This window comes from Solanum pennellii, chromosome 11 (assembly GCF_001406875.1).
Source record: "Solanum pennellii chromosome 11, SPENNV200".
NCBI classification, from domain to species: domain Eukaryota; kingdom Viridiplantae; phylum Streptophyta; class Magnoliopsida; order Solanales; family Solanaceae; genus Solanum; species Solanum pennellii.
In genome coordinates this window covers 45130506-45150253 of record NC_028647.1, presented here as the reverse complement: position 1 = coordinate 45150253, position 19748 = coordinate 45130506, and the positions used below count along the sequence as shown (strand labels likewise).

At 32.1% G+C, this 19748-nt stretch overlaps 2 protein-coding genes across 3 annotated transcripts in view; one reads left to right on the top strand and one right to left on the bottom strand.

The window, feature by feature from the left end:
- LOC107004530 (phosphatidylinositol 4-kinase alpha 1) overlaps positions 1-13327 on the top strand; it is a 42712-nt gene extending 29385 nt beyond the window's left edge. Inside the window, exons 19-26 of one of the 2 annotated variants that reach the window (XM_015202746.2) lie at positions 368-445; positions 587-631; positions 1124-1296; positions 1421-1616; positions 5764-5904; positions 7801-8009; positions 12491-12652; positions 12741-13327. In XM_015202746.2, the coding sequence (XP_015058232.1) occupies positions 368-445; positions 587-631; positions 1124-1296; positions 1421-1616; positions 5764-5904; positions 7801-8009; positions 12491-12652; positions 12741-12999 (1263 nt within the window). In that variant the 3' untranslated portion in view covers positions 13000-13327. The other variant, XM_027913105.1, reaches the window with a different exon arrangement.
- Positions 13328-17237: 3910 nt separating this feature from the next.
- LOC107004232 (GDSL esterase/lipase At1g71250) lies at positions 17238-19532 on the bottom strand. The gene is made up of 5 exons (XM_015202467.2): positions 19250-19532; positions 18341-18468; positions 18007-18249; positions 17680-17938; positions 17238-17597 (listed from the first exon to the last, which is right to left on the bottom strand). Exons 1-5 carry the CDS (start codon positions 19494-19496, stop codon positions 17371-17373), a joined length of 1104 nt encoding a protein of 367 aa, XP_015057953.2. The 5' UTR covers positions 19497-19532; the 3' UTR covers positions 17238-17370.
- Between the last annotated feature and the right edge of the window lie 216 nt (positions 19533-19748).

Here is a 19748-nt window from a genome sequence, read left to right as displayed (position 1 = left end):
AATCATCTGGGTAGCAAGTCAAAGAGATGTAGTATTGGTAGTTGATGCATCTTCAACGGTTTTACATAGTTCACCACCTTGGATTAAGCATTCCTGTCAGTTCTATAAATATTATATTCTTTCATGAACAACATATTATATTGTTATGACGGAGAGTAAGTTAATGATTCTTATTGTACCAAGTTTGCAAAAAATGGACAGAATTAAACAGTAGAAATCACTATGGCTTTTCAGCTCGAAGTAGTTTTAATAGTACCTTGTGTGTCTGGACTCCCATCCATTGTGTGCAACAATGACAAAGGATGCTTAATCGTCCTTCATATACTAGGCGTGATTGACCCTAATCATATGAATTTAATTCATGCAGAAATTGGTGGAAGGATACTTGCTCAGAGCTACTCAAAGGAGTGACATATTTGCTCATATTCTGATATGGAATCTGCAGGTGGGAAGCTTTTGCTTTTGTATTTTTGTTTCCTGTTTATAGATGGCTGTCTTTGTATGATAAAAATATGTCTCCTCTTGCTTTATCATGGATATAGGTTTAGTTCTCTATGATAACCACTAACCTGAAGAAATCCTGCAGGGTGAGACTTGTGAGCCAGAGGGGGCGAAAGATTCTTCTGCAAAGGTAGATAATTTTTTCAATTGATACCTCTTGCTATTAAAGTATCTAATGCACCTTGACCTCATCAGTCTTATCTGGCCCTCTTCCATAAGCATGCTGTGCACAAACTCCGTATTGAAGAAGATTTGTTTGGAAGCTGCAAACTTTACATTTTCAGATAACAAACACAATTTTTCCTTTAGTTAAGCTATTGACTAACATCACTGTAATACCTCTAAACCAATTTGACTTTGAGAGAGAGAGAGAGAGAGAGAGAGAGATTCACTATTTTCTATTCTCTCTCTCTCTCTGAAACCCTCACATGTTGGCATGTGATTCACTCAGTCACCTTATGTTGAAGAGGTACCACATTTGCTGAAGGCAACAAATATTGTGTTTCATGTAGCTGTTTCACATGATAAATTTCTTACACAACGTCACACAGTGGTAAAAAGATTTTTTTCTTAATTTCTATTTTCCCTTTATAACTGTTAATATTTTATATTTTATGTTCAGCATGCTGCATTCTTGGCCCTACTTCCTCTTGTGAGGCAAAGAATAATTGATGGGTTCAATGAAAAGGCTAGTGATGTGTTTCGGAGAGAGTTTGATTTCTTTGATAAGGTCACGTCTATATCTGGCGCACTTTATCCACTTCCCAAGGAGGAGCGAAGAGCTGGTATTCGGAGGTGAATAAATTGTGCACCAAGATTTAATAGTTTATATATTTTGATTTGTTAGTAAATATGCTTAAATGTTGTGCCTTTGGACACTTGTGTATCTCAAAATAACCCTCAAAATTTTGATTTCTAGGGAGCTTGAGAAAATTGAGATGCAAGGAGATGATCTGTATCTACCTACTGCTCCTAATAAAATCGTGAAAGGGATTCAGGTTGATAGTGGAATTCCCTTGCAATCAGCTGCCAAGGTTCCTATTATGATCACATTTAATGTGGCAGATCAAGACGGCGATCAAAATGACATAAAACCCCAAGCCTGTATATTCAAGGTAAGATACGGGGGATACAGGTGTATTTTCCTTCCATCGTCATCTTGATTTTTATATATTTTCATCTCGGACGAAAAATATCTGTATTGTCATACATTCTATCCACTAGTTCTCCCCTCCAGATCGTTATGTTTAGCAACTAGTATATATTAAAATTAAAGGTATTTCTTCTTCTCTTGAAGTCTTCTTTCAGTTAAAATTAAAGGCATTTCTTCTTCTCTTAAAGTCCTCTTTCAGTTAGTTCCCTTTGATGGTAATTAATGATTAGTAAGGTACGTACTCTAATTAGACTGGCCATCTTTTATTATATCTTAAGGGATCGTTTGGTTTGAATACAAGTTATGGTGGGATAAGTTATGCTGGGATAAGTTAGGATGGGATAAGTTATGCTGAGATTATTTTTTATTGTCTGTTTGGTAAATTGCTTTCATTATAATATCCATCATATAAATTCTAAGGATAAGTTATTTGTTTACAAAAACACCCTTCAATTTATTTAGTTCTTTTAAATATTTTCTTTTCAAGCTTTAGTTATTGATTCTTAAAAATAAAACTTTTGTCTTATTTAGCTTAAATTGTTTTTGTGTGCATTTCCATAATTGTACTAAATGTATTTAAGAATAAACTTTTCATCTTAAATTTGTTAAAGATCAAAATAGTTTATTATTTATGTCACTTCATTCAAACACACATAATTCTTAAATTGTAAAATACTTAAGTTATCTTCATTTTTAATCATTTCATGTTACTGTTTCCTTGAGAATTTATATGAAGTAACAACAGAATTCTTCCTGAAATTAGCGTACATGGAACAGAAAATAACAAAAAATAAACATACACAAAAATTAGCGTTAATGGAACAGAAGATAACAAAAAAATAAACATACACAACAGATCTAGCTAAAAAGAATACCAACATAAACTAATTTCAGAGAAAACTGCACAGGAAGCTTGTATTCAATACTAGCATTTCGTTTTATCTCTCTTTTTTCTTTATGACAAGGGAAACTCGCAGCCGCTACCCTTTGGGTGCGCACAGGGCAAAACCCCGCTCCTATGCAATAGCTCGCAAACCACATAGGAGAGATAACCCAGCTCGACCCAGAAGGCAAACCCCTTGCTTTTGCTGGCAAGGAGTTTGGAAGTTGAGACCTCCAACATGGAAGTCCCAAGCCCAAACCATTGGGCCACCCCGTTTTATCTCTCATTTTAATTGAGATTTAAAATATAAATTTTCAAATGGCTAAAAGAATATAAAATAAAAAATATGTAATTCGATAGAGGAAATTAAATTAAAATATAAATAAACAAAAGAATTAGTCAAATAAATTCATAAATAAAATTATATTTATATGTAGTGTAATTTTTTAATGAAAAATTATTATAATAAAAATAAGGAGTAGGGAAGGTTATGACTATTATTATACATGATATTAAAAACAATATATGATTATACATGGGTATAGAAAATGAGGTATAAAAAGAGTTTAACGGGACACTTTTGTCATTTTATCTATATTATACCGCGATAAGTTATCCCGATATTACTATTCCACCCAAAGGTAGGGATAACTTATCCCAGGACTAATTATTAATCCCGGGATAAGTTATCCCATATTATGCAACCAAACAAAGGATTAAAGGGTGCTCAAAATTTATCCCGGGATTAACTCCCCTTATCCATCAGATGAACGACCCCTAAGTATATTCTCTTCATCTCTTCTGCAATGACTGATGTAAGAATAGTTGTCAGAGATCACCAATTGGGGTAAAAGGGGTAGAAAATTGTTAGGTCAAATGGGTACAATGACAGTGATGGCTTAGGCACATTAGAGGCTTAGAAAAATGAAATGGGTCTATTTTCAGCCTGGGAATATTTGGAATATAAAATATAATGGCGTTACAGCAACATACATGTGTAATCCCACGAGTGGTGTCTGGGGAGGGTAGGATAGGATTTATGCAAACCTTACCCCTGATAGAGACTGTTTTCGACACCCTCGACTCAAAAGAAATGTTTTTGAAGTAGGATTGCACGAACAATATTACGACAAAATAGCAAGATGCAAAATGTGACTCGAAACACATCAGAAGAGGCAGATATCGCTGGTAAAACCCAATCTGATAGTGACAGAACCCTAATCTGGCGATCAAAATCTGAAGAAATCTGGTAGGAACTGCTCGAAGACTTGGAAAACTTCAATTGTAAAAGAACAGCTCAAATTAATCGACCAGAAAATCTCTTTCATGCGCCCGGTGCATTACCAGATCTAGCTAGATGTCACCTGAACTTTAGGAAACTCGTGTTAGTATTAGTTTTCGCACAACACCTACAAAACATAAGATGACACAAATTAGCTCTAGCAGTCGCTGGAAATTGACGCTCGGTGATCTGTCTGATTGAGTTTCCCCCCGGAAGCTTCTCATCATTGTTCTAATACCTACCATGTGAGAGATAAAGACTTGGGAAAGTATTATTGAATTGTTTATCTATATTATTACACTTAGTCCTATGTATAGACACTCCATACCAATCCTTTTTCATGTAGGATGCTAAATACAAATTCTGCTCCTATTCCTATTTTTACACAAATGAAGCACAATCAGATATATCGAAACATATTTGATAATTTTAACTCCAGAAACCGGTCTTGCTCCAATAAGAATTTCATACAACACACTACCAATTCTGGCAGAGTAAGACAAAGTATAAAATGTCTCTTCCAGAATTTTTTGAGTTGATGCCTACCATACTGCCAACATCAACAGCTCTAGCAGAATTCAGGAAAATGAACTGCAAAAGTAATACAGGTGGAAGGAGCTCGAGAGAAGAATGCTCCAAAATTTTGACCTTATTAATTCGTGTGTTCCTTTGAGGTTCCGTGGATTGCATCAATTTATGGTCAGGCGAGTGCGCAAGGATAAAGTCAAATGTCTGATGTATTTAAAGCTACCTAATGTTGAGTCTCTGATCATAGAAAAAGGTGGTTGCTATAATTTTGTTGTTATGAGTTTAAAGGGTGTTGTAGCTTCAGTAAAAATTCCTGCGGGAAAAAGTGGACAGATTTTGAAGTACTAAAGGTCAATGTTGATTTAGAATAGTGTTATTTATGTTTACAACCACTGCTAGATAATACAATAGTCTTCTTATGTTTATTCGCAAGTATTGTGGTAAATCCAATAGAACTTTCACATTTTTGATAACAAAAAATAAATTAAGGTTTTCTATTTTAGGAAGTTAAATGGTTTTAGAATATCTTTGTACAGTAACAATGCAATTTGATTTATTATAGAGGATTTGGGAAATTGGTCGCTCTTCTTTCAGTTTCAAGACGAAGTAGTTACTTTTCTCTATTTTTTTTGAAAAATTTTAGTTACTTTTCTTATGTTACTGATACCTCAGTTTTGAGAAATAGGATGTAAAATTTGTCATTAAAAGCTTCAGTTTTGAGCTCTGTCTGTAGATGAACTTGACATGGGAACTACAATCCTGAATAATTTATGCAATTAATAAGCCGTCCCATGCTTATTCAGACTATGTATTATTGACATCTTTCCTGTTGGTACTACTCTTTCTATTCTATTTTATGTCACGCTTTTCCTTTGTCTGTTCCAAAAAGGGCGTAGTTCTATATTTAGAAACAATTTGACTTTAATCTTCTCATTTTACCCCTAATGAAATGACCTTATAGCCATGGAAATGTTACGTCATGTGTAAGACCATAAATTCAAGTCTTTCTTTCTTAGATCAGTACTAATGAAACACCTTCACATAAATGAAACAGTGGAATAATAGTTTTCTATAAATGTTTATCAGCTCATGTAATTTTTTAAATGCTCTTACACAAGACACTTTTGTTATTTTAGGCGTACATCTGATTCTTTTTTCTTTGGCCAAATGCATAAAAGAATTTCAATAACGATTGGGTTTTAAACATGAAACCAGGATTTATCTTTGATCTTATACCATGTGAAATTGGGTAACCTATATAATCTAGAAACTTAAGTATATTAGGTAGAGCATCACCAGTTCTTACTTTATGAAAAAAAGAATCTACAACCTTTTCCATAGATTCAGTATGCTAACTGGCTCATTTCTTGTTTATGCTACTTTACATATGGCTAAATTTTGTTTTCTTTGGCATAGGTTGGAGATGATTGTCGGCAAGATGTTCTTGCTTTACAAGTTATTTCACTTCTGAAAGATATCTTTGAAGCTGTTGGGCTTAGTCTTTATTTATTTCCTTATGGAGTTCTCCCAACTGGCCCAGAAAGAGGAATAATTGAGGTGAATCCTTGTATGACATCTACTTATGGTTTCATGTGCTTTCAGCGTGCAGTTTTCATATGTGAAATTTCTGACAAAAGATTGAGAAATAACAAAACATTAAGGATATGCTGAAATTTTGTAGCTTTATGGCTCTAATAGAGTATGTGAATCCAGTTGTGCTACCATTTAGGAGAACAAATTCAAGTAAAATTTTATGTGGCTTTTACTTTGCATAGTGAAGAGTACAACTTTTGTCCCTGTTGGAGGGAAGTTGTTGAAAAATTAATGTTGTTGGTATCCGTAATTGTTGGTCTAAGGACCTATTTAGTCTCCCAACTTATATAAGAAGCTTGTAGGGATTATGTATGATGAGAAAAATAAAAAACTAACTCAAAATTACATATACCAGATTTGTCGAGTTTGAGGTATGAACTTTTTTTGTTGACACTCAAAATGAAAAATAGAAATGCCAGTGGTTCTAGTCTTTCATGGATAAGCCAGTAGTCTTGTTTGGTTACAGTTTCTTTCAATACTAGATTAATTGTCAGTTAAGGAAAACCACAGATTCTTATAGTCTCACACTTATCATTGTTATCCCTGCACTGACATACAATTATGTCACCAGACTAAGAAAAAGCACATTACAAACACTGGACCAACCGTAAGAAAAAGCACATTGCAAACAACTAAGTTTTAATCTCAAGTAGTAGGTATTGTTTATATAAAATGTGTGCTAAGTTCACACATTGATTCTTGAGTTTGTAGGTTTTCTGATGCAGGTTACTTTCATTTGATTTTAGGTCACATGTTCATTTTTAGTGTCTTCAATCATCATGTTACACAAATTAACTGATGCATATGGAGGTCTATGAAGCACATGGATCAAGATCAACCTTCTCGTAGTTTATCCTCTATATGTACTACTTGCAGTCTCTTTCGAATTTGATAATTCTAATCTTCCTAATAATGTATGTCCATACAGCCATCTTAACATCCACATTTTAATGGCATTCATCCTTTGGGTGAGTTGGGCCTTGAATGCCTGACATTTAGTCCTATTTAATATTGCTAGTCTTACATCTGATATGTAGAGTGTGTGCCTATCACTTTTTTAGGTATCTTCATGTTACAGAACACTCCTCCTTTTCAGCCATCTTATTTCACTTTTGTGCATTGCATGTACATTTCATGTCATCCGCTAAAAAATATGGAGTCTGAATATTTGAAAATAACCAAGGTAGTAATTTGACCAAAAATTTGTTATGCACAAATTCCCAAATTTCTCCAAATCATCCTCTTTTTGTTTATCGATAAGTGCAAAATATGTCAAATTACTCACACGTAATATTGTGTTGTTAGTTAAAGAGGGCTCTAGTGTGGTAACAAGTAACAACTGATAAATTTATATATTCAGTTGGGACACCTTAGAGTCATTGAGGAAAATTAAACTGTCTGCTGAATCTTATAACATAATGAAGGCTTGAATGCAGTAGGTTGTTAAAGGGATACTGCGCTCACCTACAGCATAGTGTCTAATATTTGTTACTGAATTGTGTTGCTGTAACAAATGCGTAGCATAAGCTTTCCCATCTTCTTCTAGTTTCCTCATATCTTGGATTTATCTTTGTAATATATAGAATATTTAGCGATTAATTTTTGGTTCTTATGCATTAAGCAATTATGAATACAGTGATTTGTTTTGTATTGGATGATAATTAAAGAGTTGTTTTGTGTATACATATGAATTTTCTTGGTGAGAGAACCTAGCATGCGATACATGGTGGTATCTTCTACTTTACAGTACAGAAGAAAGATGATATTATGTGTATACAATGGTGATGAGATCACTTAGTTTTATGTGGTCATGACAGGCTTCTTACCTCCAAAATCTTTTCATGTCTGTCCCTTTTGCAGGTCGTACCCAACACACGGAGCAGAAGTCAGATGGGTGAGACGACTGATGGTGGTCTATATGAAATTTTCCAACAGGACTATGGACCTGTTGGTTCTCCTGGTTTTGAAGCTGCTCGTGAGAATTTCATCGTAAGCAGTGCAGGTTATGCAGTTGCTAGCTTGTTGCTTCAACCTAAGGATAGACATAACGGGAACCTTCTGATTGACAGGTAATTACCTCTGTCCTCCTTCATAGTACCATTGGCTGCGAAGTTACACTCTAATGGGCCGTTAGGTGTGATGGATAAGGAAAAATAATCATAGGATAAGTTTTTAGTACACTCAGTTTTTTGTTTGGTTGCAAAGCGTGGGATAACTTCTCCGAGGATTAATAATTATGACCGGGATAAGTTATCCCTACTTGTGTGTTGATAACTAATCCCGCGGTAAAAATGTAAAATAACAAAAATACCTTCTTAAATCCTCTTTTATACATCACTTTTACATACATGTAAATTCAAATAATTTTAATACCATTTATAATAACATTCCCAACCTTCACTACTCATTATTTTTATGATTATATATTTCTCCATTAAAAAATTAAAGTATACTAATATAATTTTATTTCTGAATATATTATAGGTTGATTTATTTGACTAATCTTATGTTTATTTATATTTTTATTTCTCTTAAAATGTTCACTTCACTATTGAATTACATATTTTTAATTAAAAATTTTTTTAATCACTTGAAAATATATATTTTATATATAAATTTAAATGAAGATAACTTTAATATTTTACAATATATGAGTGATATTTGCTTAAGTGAAATAAAATCTCTTTTACTGTAACAAACCTAAGATGAATTTTTCATTTTAAAGCTAAATAAGATAAATAAACTTTTATATTTAAAAACACACGGCATAATTATGAGAATGCGCGCACAAAAATATTTAAGCTAAATATGATGAAAATCTTATAGAGTTCTCTAAACCATTGCTCGACAAGGCAAAGATTCTCTAAGCTTTTGAAAAAAAAAATCACAAGACACAAGCTATGCCTTACAAAGCATAACTTATTCATGCGAGCATATGCTGATAGAGGTTAAGTTCTCTAAAATCTTTGTCAACCAGGCTAAAGTTTTTTAAACTTTTGCCTCGCGAAATTAGGTCATAGTTAAGGGTATTTTGCCAAATAATTTTTCATAAATGGGAAACAAAGTAAAAAATTGAAGACCAACGATTTGAGGGATTAAATTAAAGACCACCTCAAAATAAGGAAAATCCGTGCACAAAGTTGGTGAAAGGGTAAGAGCCCGTCTGGATTGGCTTTAAATAGAGTAGTTTTTAAGTCAAAAAGTAAAAAGTAGGGGGAGGCCTATTTTTGGTTTTTAACTTAATTTAAGTCATTTTAGACTTATTTTTAACCTTGTCAAACAAAGTTATTTTAAGTCATTTTTGACTTATTATAAGTTACTTTTACATTTGCCAAACACTTCCAGAAGTCAAAGACTGACTTAAAAGTAGATTTAACTAACTTTTAAGCTAATCCAAACACCCTCTAAGTAAACAAAGTGGGGTTTTGTTTAGGACTTTTGGACCAGCCCCGCTGTTTAAATTAAATTCTGGGCCCTTTTCATTTAAACAAGGGAGAATTGAATAAAATGACCCTTCAGTCATTATTATAACAAAAAATGGTCTAATTATTACTCCCTCCGCCCCATTTTGTGTGACACCCTTTGACTTGGTATGGTGTTTAATAAAGAAAGGAAGACTTTTGAAACTTGTGGTGTAAACCAATCCTTAGATATTTGTGGCTGGGATTTCACTAGGGGTATAAGAAGAATTTTAAAGTGAAATTGTTTCTAATTATAGTAAGGTGAGATTCTTTTCGGGGCAGAGTCAAAAGGAAAGGGTGACACATGAAATGGGACAGAGAGAGTACTTTATTAATAGACATAGCCATGTAATCTTATTTTCCTCTTTGTTTTTGCATCATTCTTCTCTGTTTTCTTATTTTCTCCATTGTTTTCCTTTGTTCTTTGTTTAATTTCTTTTACGTCTTTCTTGGTAATTTTATCATAAAGTTTCAACTTAAACAATACTTACAGCAAAACAAGAAGAACAAACAAGAATCAATTTTGAGCAAAACCCCCATTTATCGTCCTTGTCCAACACTGTCCTAAATTTTAAAATTTGACTTACCGGAAATGTGAATCATTTCGAGTGAATAGTATAGCAAAAGAATTGAAACATTAACAGAAACTCATATATAAAATATGAATTGTTTAGAGGAAGATTTAAGTTGATGTCTATTGTAATCTGCTATTGAAGAGCTTTGAAGCTTTAATTTTTAAATTTGACCTGAATGTGAATTGTTGTGAGCAAATAATATTCAAAAGACTTGAAACATCGAGAGGAACTCATATCTAAAATTTTGGAATGTTTAGAGGAGATTTGAGTTGTTGAAATTGAAAAAAACATTCAATTCTTTTAGGAAGATGAACTCGTACATTGTATGAATATTATACGGCAGTGTATATGGATGTATATACATCTCTTAAACATCATCATATCAATGGGTTGGATTTCAAAGTGGGCGACTTTAATTTTAAAATTAAATAATATATGTGGCCCATCATAATAAGTCATGTGCGTTTTTTAAATAGGAAAAGACCGTCAAGTTTAGGGTGTTAGTTTGAGGGGTAATCCTTGAGCAAAAAAAATAAAAATAGGTTGGGAGTATTTTTAGACGAATAGTTGGACGGAGGGTATCTGGGAACCATTTTCCATACGTTAGGGGTACTTTTGTCCCTATTCCTTAGTTCTGTTATATATGTTCACATCCTTTAAAGCCTCTAGAGGTATCTGAAAATGGAGGGTTTTAAGTTTCATGCTATTGATAAGATAGGCAATAACTAGAACAAGATCTTGGTAGATTCATGGAACATTACAGATTTTACCACTTTTAACAAATGCCAATTTTTTCTGTTAGCAACTCCATTTTGTGTTCTAGTATAGTGACAACTAGTATGATGGATTATCTCATTGAATTTCACATAAACACCAAATCATTTATCCCTGTATCATGTGTCGTTGTTAGTTTGCAAGATTTTAATCTTAACATCAAATTGAGTTCAAATTATCTTATGAAATGACAGAAGACCTCACTTTTGTCCATTAGCAGATACACCCCAAGTCACCCTAGTACAACAATCAATAAAAGTAACAAAACATCTATTTTCAAGCAAAATATCAATGAGTAGGATCCTCATACTTCAAAATGAATAATTGCAAAAGTACTACTACTTTATTATCACTAGTTTCTAATACGCTTGAAATAGACATTGGCCCTAACTCAACCCAAGTAAATAGCTCATGAGGTGGGGATTGCCCAAGACCAAGAAACTTACATCCCACTAATGTGAGACAATTAAACCCCCTTGCATGCCCAAGTCTTCAAACTGACTACAAAATCTGGGGGCTCAACATCAGAAACCAAGAACTGGGATGGATCTTAATTTGATGATTTTTAGAAGAAAGACTTCTTCTAATTCTGTTATTGTTATTTGGAATCTATAGATCATTGATAAGTAGCTTTGCTGGGACTTTATGATTCTTGTATTTTTGTGTATCTTACATCCCATGGGAAGGAATTTTTATACAATGAATCCTATAACTAATTAGTAAAAGACAAAAGATAACAATCAAAGGGAATATTCTATTCCAGTAACTACGTTTGAAAAATGAAGTCTTCTAAAATCATGCTAATTGATTAACACAATCTGCAGTTTCCTCACTATGTATTCTAGCTTACATGTCAGTGATGTGTCCAAAAGTCTGGTTCTATTTTGGATATTGTTTGAAAATTGGTATGAAGGCTGTGATTAAGAAAGCATAGGAACTCAAAACATTTGTCTACTGTAAGATTGCTGATACACATTTGTTGATGATTTAAGATAATGTGCAATATCCAACCAACAGGCAACTATTGTACTTGGAAGTTACAAGTTGTATACTAAAGATTTGGTTATATACTTGCCTTTGCTGTGTGATATTTGCATTTTGCAATGTCTACTAGGAGACTCACGTGAAACATTATGTGTCATTAGGCAAGCTCAACTAGCCTTGTATTTTATATATCTTGATGGTTAATGGTGTCTCTAACTTGCTTTGATTGTTGAATAAACCTGTTTTTAAATGAGTCTATTAAACACCAAAGACCAAATAATGTGAATTAATTTCACTTTATAGCTGTACAATCCTCTTTTCTTAAGGCATAATACTTTGATAGATACCTTTACTTGGCCTCACCTGGCAACTAAAGGCTCCAACTTTAGTAATGCACATCTAGGCACACCAACACTGATGCAACACATAAATTTTGGAGGTGTCTAGATGACCATTTTGTAAGTTGGAGTGTTCAACTGACACGAATGGAGATGAGTTGGGGTGTCTAGATGTGCAACCTCAAATTGGAGTACTTAGTTGTAAGTTGAGACAAACTTAAAGTGTCTATTGTGTTATGCCTTTTGAAAGTGATGTTTCCACATGGGGTGGTGCAGATTTTCTTGTGCAGGAGTTTATGATATAGACACATACTTTTGGATGCCCAAAAGAAGCAAATAGACATCTTTTCAAGCGTATCATTACTGGTCTGGTAATATCGATTCAGCTTATGAATGTCTTCTTCACATTGTTCCGCAGTGCTGGTAGGCTTGTCCATATTGACTTTGGTTTTATCCTGGAAATTTCTCCTGGTGGAAATATGAGATTTGAAAGTGCTCACTTCAAGCTGAGTCATGAGATGACCCAATTAATCGACCCATCTGGAGCAATGAAAAGCGAGACATGGCACCTGTTTGTAAGGTCAGTGGTCTTCTTTGGGCCATTTGCACTGTCCTTTAGGTATTATTTTCTTTTTTCTTAAGCTAAGACTGGATTGATTGTTTTCCAGCTTGTGTGTCAAGGGTTACCTCGCTGCACGTCGCTACATGGATGGTATTATAAATACAGTTTTGATGATGCTAGATAGTGGATTACCTTGCTTTAGTAGGGGTGACCCTATAGGAAATCTTCGGAAGAGATTTCATCCTGAGATGAGTGAGCGTGAAGCAGCCAATTACATGATTCGTGCATGTAGTGACGCATACAATAAGTGGACGACTGCTGGGTATGATTTGATACAATATATGCAGCAGGGCATCGAAAAGTGAGTGAGTACTGAGAATTGCTGCAGAGTTTCACAAAAACTATCTATTCTGTTCACTTGTAATGTAATGAGAATGGAAATGTCTGTATCATATAGGTGCAATTCTTTTTTCTCTTCTGTGGGTGGGTTGGTGGTCGTAGTGTGAATCTGCAAGTGATTCTTTAGAAACATTAAATGAAGAGTTGCTTGTGATTATTTTATTTTATTTTTGGTTTAATATTTCATATACTAATTAGCGTGCAAAAGTTAACTAAAGACAAGTGTCTATAGCTGTGCGTGGTTGTATTTTGAAATGGTAAGTATCCATTGAAATGGGAATTTGAGACTCCATCCACCTACATGACTTTTCTATAACACATTTTTTTCTATATTGAAGAGTAAAGATTAACAGTATTATAAGCAAATTGACTGTTTTAGAGACAAACATGTGGATTAAGCTTTGATAAAATGTCTCAACTGTTAAGAGTAAATATTGTGAAGCTAAAATTTAACTTAGTTGCAAGTGAGGAAAGACATTTCCCTCTTTGGATGAAAAATTTGTCCTTGGAAAACATTTTCTTGTAGCAAATTTTAATAATTTTCTAAAAATTGACTGTAAAAACATTTGCAAGTGAAGTAGGAGTATCACAATTATCAAATATTGAGATTGACATGCGAAGACACAAAGTAGAAGAAAGAGATTTACCGGTGCTCAAAATCGAATCAAAAATTGAATTGAACCACAAATTGAGTCAAATAAAAGAAATTCTATCAATGATTTGGTTTAACTTTGTGTGGTATTGGAAATTTTTTTTATGATACTTGGGTTGGTGTGGTTTTAATTAAAATAAGTCAACCCAAGATCAAATTAACCCGACATTATATAATTTTTTAAATTTATTTTATACATAAAAATATTTATTTTGATGTAATTTCTAAATATTACTTATAGATTTTCATAATTTGTATATTTTAACATATTTTTTCAAGTTCTTTTAAGACTTGGAATTTTGAGTGGTCCAATAAAGGCTTATAATCCATAGATGTTAGTACTCTAATAAAGTTCAATTCAAAATCAAATCAATACTAATGCGAACAAAATAAATTAGTTCAATACTAAGAATGACAATAATGTTGAATATTTGTTCTTTAGTTTTACATTAGTTTAGACATTTAAAATACAAAACTTAAATTTATTTTTCGTTAATGTTTAAATCATGTCATTAATATTTATTAGACTTATTTTAGCATGATTTAGTATTTTTATATTATAATCATTTTCATTATGTTTTATCAATTTGCAGTATTTATTTTATATGATTTCATTATTATTATTGAATATTTTAGTGTCATCACCCATCTCATATTTTCTGTTATTTCTTAAGAAACACCGTAGATAGTTGTATTTTGATTGGAATAAAGAAATATCTGGAGTAGAAGTTGATTATATGTTTTTTTTTTACGACAAGAGAAACCCGTGCAGCCGCTACCCTTTTGGGTGCGCACAGGGTAAAACTCCGCTCCTATGCAATAGCTCGCAAAATACTTTACTGGAAAAATTTAAAATCCCGAAAAAATCCAAGGTTTATTAGTTTAATTTTATTTAAAGTTTTAAAATTTGATACAAATGATTTGATTTGGTATTTGAAATATCTGAACCAACCAGAAAAAAATCCGAGGTTCAAAAACAAGAAAAAAAATCTGATTTTTACTAATTTGGTTTGGTTTATAAATTTAAACAAGACACAAATTATTTGATTTGATATTTAAAAAACTCAAACCAACCCAATCTTATACACCCTACCCACTCTATTTTTTGATTAATGATGTCCTTGAAATCCATATCAAATGACATGAGATAAATTTCATAATATAAAGTCTTTCTGTAAATCATTTCAAGTCAAGAGTAATGTCAAACATGTGCATAGCTTGAACAACTTAGGTGCTTACATGATTAATGTTTTATAGAAACAAACATATTCTCATAAATTAGGTGTGCATTATTGGAGGATTTCGTAAACCCTAAATCCCCATTTCATTAAGAATGGAATGACATATCAGATGCAGCAAGCAATTGTGTATAAAATCGAATCAAATCGTAAATTGAGTTAAATTGCAAAAAAACTCGACTAATGATTTGGTTTAATTTGGTTTGGTATTGAAAAAAAATCGACTATATTTAGGTTGGTTTGATTTTACCTAAAAAAATAACTCGAGACCAAACCAACCCGACATTATATATGTAATTTTAAAATTTTATTTTATACATAAAAATATTTACTTTGATATCATTTAAAAATATTTCTTATACTTTTTCATAGTTTTTATCTTTTAATATATTATTTCAAGTTTAAAACTTAGAATTCGGAATGGTCCAACAAATATTATAGTTCATAGATATTGATAATTATAATAAAACTCAAATCAAAATCAAATTAATACTAATGAAAAAAAAATCAATTTAGCACTAAGATGACAATAATATTGAATATTTGTTCTTTAGTTTTACATTGGCTTAGCTTAAACTAGATAATCTAATTTTAATTTTCCTTAAATATTTAGTAATGTAACTTAGGGGTGTGCATTCAGTTTTTTCGGTTCGGTTTTATGTTATTCGATTTGGGTTTTCAATTTTTGGTTTTGAAAAAGTGTAACTCAATCCATACCAAAATAAATTTGGTTTGGTTTGGTTTTTCTCTTTTTCGTTTGGATTTTTTCGGAAATAATCGGTTATGTCAATAATTAAAAACATAACAAAATTATATATATATATNAATCCGAAATCAAACCGAAAAATCAAATGAAGTAAATTCTAAATTCAAAACCAAACCAAGAATCCATAAAACCAATCCAAATTAGAATTCGGTTTGATATGGTTTGGTTTTTCGGTTTAATCCAAATAGTGCACACTCCTAATGTAACTAATACTTATTAAACTTATTTTAGCATGATTTAGTACTTTTAAATTATGATTATTTTTATTATGACTTTATAATATTTATTTTATATGATGATTTCATTATTATTTTTTATTGAATATTTCTGTATTGTCAACACTCATCTCATATTTTTGTTATTATTTTAAGAAACACCTTAGATAATTATGGTTTGGTTGGACTAACGAAATATTTGAAACACAAGTTAATATATGTTTGTATGCAAACTTTACCGAGAAATTCCAAAAATTTGGAAAAATCCGAAGTTTATTAGTGTGGTTTGATTTATAAATTTAAAAATTCGACACAATGGTTTAGTTTGGTATTTGAAAATCCCGAACCAACACGAGGTTGAAAAATTCGAAAAAGTCCAAAATTTTATTAGTTTGATTTATAAATTTAAAATTTTTAAATAGTTTGATTTGATAGTTGAAAAACCCGATCCATCTGGGTCATGTACACCCATATTTTTAGGGCTGATAAACAAACTATGACTTTCATATTATTTGGATATATTGATATCTATTTTACTCATGTAGGTCTCAATAAGAAGATTAAAGTTAATCCAATATGTTTTATCCTTTTTGAAATTAGGGTCAGATACAAAATTCATGCAGTTGAATGCTGCAAATTAGTGTTGATTTATGATGTATGTATTCTAATCGATTTTGTGTGGCCGATGTAGTAGATTCTGTAAGAGATTATGTTGTGATTGTATAAATTTGTTGGCTGTTATGGGAATGCTATAAATTATCATAATAATTGTAGAATGGTAGTTGTGGACATGATGATCTTATACTAGTTATATTTGTTTGTTAGGTTATCTTAATATTTCTATTATGGGTTAATGCTTAGTTGATGTGGATAGATTAAAGTTTTTTCCTTACATTGGAGTATTGAAGACAAATAAGGGTGTTAGTAATGGTATCAAATTATTCATGTTGTTCTTGTAATTTCTATTTTATGTTGCATGATCTAACCCTAGTCGACCGATGATGAATCCTAGTAAGTGTGGCATATTTTTACTACTATTGCTATATCTTTTCTAGGATATAGATGTGTTATAGGTTGATTTGAGGTCTCATATGTGGAACACGCGTATACATTAAGATGTATTTTGTCACATTAATTTTGGTGTGAAATTAAATGTATCTGCTTAATATTTTAAAAGATTTTTAGTCAAAATTTTCATATACTTGGTTAGACGGTTAGGATAATTCTCCTATCTAGATAAGAATATAGTAATAAGTTCCAGCAATTTAGACCGTGACACAATTTTATTCAACTTGAAGTATTTTTTTTTTTCAAACTTATTGTTCTAATCAACTTGCACAATTATGGACTCGTATTGATTTATTCAATCTTGAACATGATTTAGGAAAAGTAGTAGTTTACATTCTTAGCGATAAAGTTAAACACACATAAAAAAGAACATAAAATGTTTATATTTTAGTTTATAATCAATAGTTCACAGCAGCCATTTGTTGAACATTCATGGGATAGCAATCAGAAGGAGGTCCATAGTATGCCCTTTGTGCCAAGATTGCATCCACGGCTTGCGTCGGATGAAATGCATCCCAGAATATATACTTGCTCCTGTCTAGACATGGAAATTGATAAGGTAGACATGTTATTTGTCCCTGGTTTCTCCCCACTCCACAACATGCTCTGTCCCATACGTTAAATCCTGTCGTATATATATAGTATAAATGTTAAATTATAATGATACTTTGCTTTTTGATCATGTAAAATGAATGTTTATATTATACCATATCTAGCAGGGTTGTTTAAGATATCACCAATAGCAGCATATGTATTGCCATAAACAAAAACTGCTCCAGGATGACTACCGTTGTTCAATATGGTGACGAGTGATCTGAGACCTTCGTTGAAACTACCAAGTATCTGATTTACATAATCAACACATCTTCCTGGAGGTGCTTGTCCTGTTGCTAACTGATTTGGAATACATCCAAGTGGTCCTACGCCAGCTATCAAGAACTTCCTCAATCCTACACTATATAACGCCTGCACAGACAAGTCATTTCAGTTTGACTGTTTATTTTTTGACTACAGGTATAATAATCACGGCTTACCACAAGTTGTCTAGCATAATGATTGAGAAGGAGGTTTGAGAACTGTTGCGGATTGTAGTTGATGCTGGTAGAATAAAGGGAAGGCAAGAGGTAGTTGTTTATGTAGTCATTGCTTCCAAACACCATCACTGCTATTGATCTTGAAAGATATGTGTTTAAATCACCAGGACTCATCATTGTCCTTAATTGACTTAATGTGCTCTCAAAATTTATCACTTGTTGGCTCAAGGTGTACCTATCCATCTGCATATATAAATATATGAATATGTTTATTATTTAAAATTAATGTTTCATGAAGTGAAGACGAACTGTAGAAGCGCATCTATAATATTACATAGTGTTTGCCTGTTTCATCTAGGATGCCACCAGCAGCAGATGCATAGTTTACTCCTCCTAGGATTCTTTCACCTCTTGTGCTTGGATTCGCAAATGGTGGAGGAGAAGGCACTCCTAATAATTCTCCTGCAATTTCACCATAACATTACATAGTTACCATATTGATTTTTCAAGTATGTATAGCCGTCAATAGGGGTTGGCCTGGCCTAACCAATGATTTGATCGGGCAAGACTAAAATTTTTGGAGCCTATTTTAGAAAATTCTTTTTAGCCCGGTCTGAATAAGTCTGTCGATTTGTTGGACTTGAGAAATATGGATAGAGCCGACCTGTGGACCAAATAAAAATAAAATAGAGTATAAAAAATAACAAGAGTCTAAACTCAACAATTTAAATTTTAAAAAAATATGTTTATAAAATATGTACTCTACCTAAAATAAAAATTCATTAAAATTTTTAGGGAATCACTACAAAGGCCGTAGCATAGTTTATGTGTTTTAGTATGATCATTGGAAAACAATTATTTTAATATTTCTATTTAGTTATTTATGTTTTTTACTTGAAATTAAACTCAAAAAATATTATAAAGATGATTTTTTTGTGAATTTAATCAATAAGTGGTAATGTTAACACCATGTAATATTGTATCATGAGATAATATTTTTAAATTATAATTTCATTTTAAAAATTTAACAAACATACTTTTAAGAAAAAAGATTGGCCCGACAAAGTAGTAGTCCACATACTTATGGGCTGGGCTGATCATTTTCTGACTCACACCGAAAATAAGCTAGTCCGGCCTAACCCGTTAAATTTCAAAATATATATAAATTGGTCTCAATGAGGCATGAGTCAACCCATATTGACAGTTCTAGACATGAGTGCAAAATATTTAAAAGAAAAATTACCAAGAATATCGACAAAAGTTTTGCCATTGGAAAATCTGCCAGTTGGGCCTCTACTGAAATCAATCCCATAAGGAAAGTAGTTTGCTTTAGCAATAGTATTAAGGAAATTGTTATTTCCATTATCAACCAATGAGTCACCAAATATCCATAGAGCTGTAGGTGCACCGTTTATTGATGAAAAGAACGCAAGAGAAAGAAGAAGAAGAAACAAAGATATATTCATCTTTTCACTTGATGTTAATTTCATGATGGGATTAATATTTCCATATCAGTATCATAATATAATATAAGATGAAAGAGGTATGAACTTGTCATGTTACAACACAACATTTTTATGAAACCGTTTAACAGAAAATCTTACTTTAGTTATCAAACTTTTCCTATTTTTAATATCTTCTTTTTGATTTTTATCACGTCTACTTCATTTAGACTTTGTTTGCTAGTTCAAGTCATTAAATTATGGTATATATCTGCAAGCTACATGTGATTATGTTTTTTT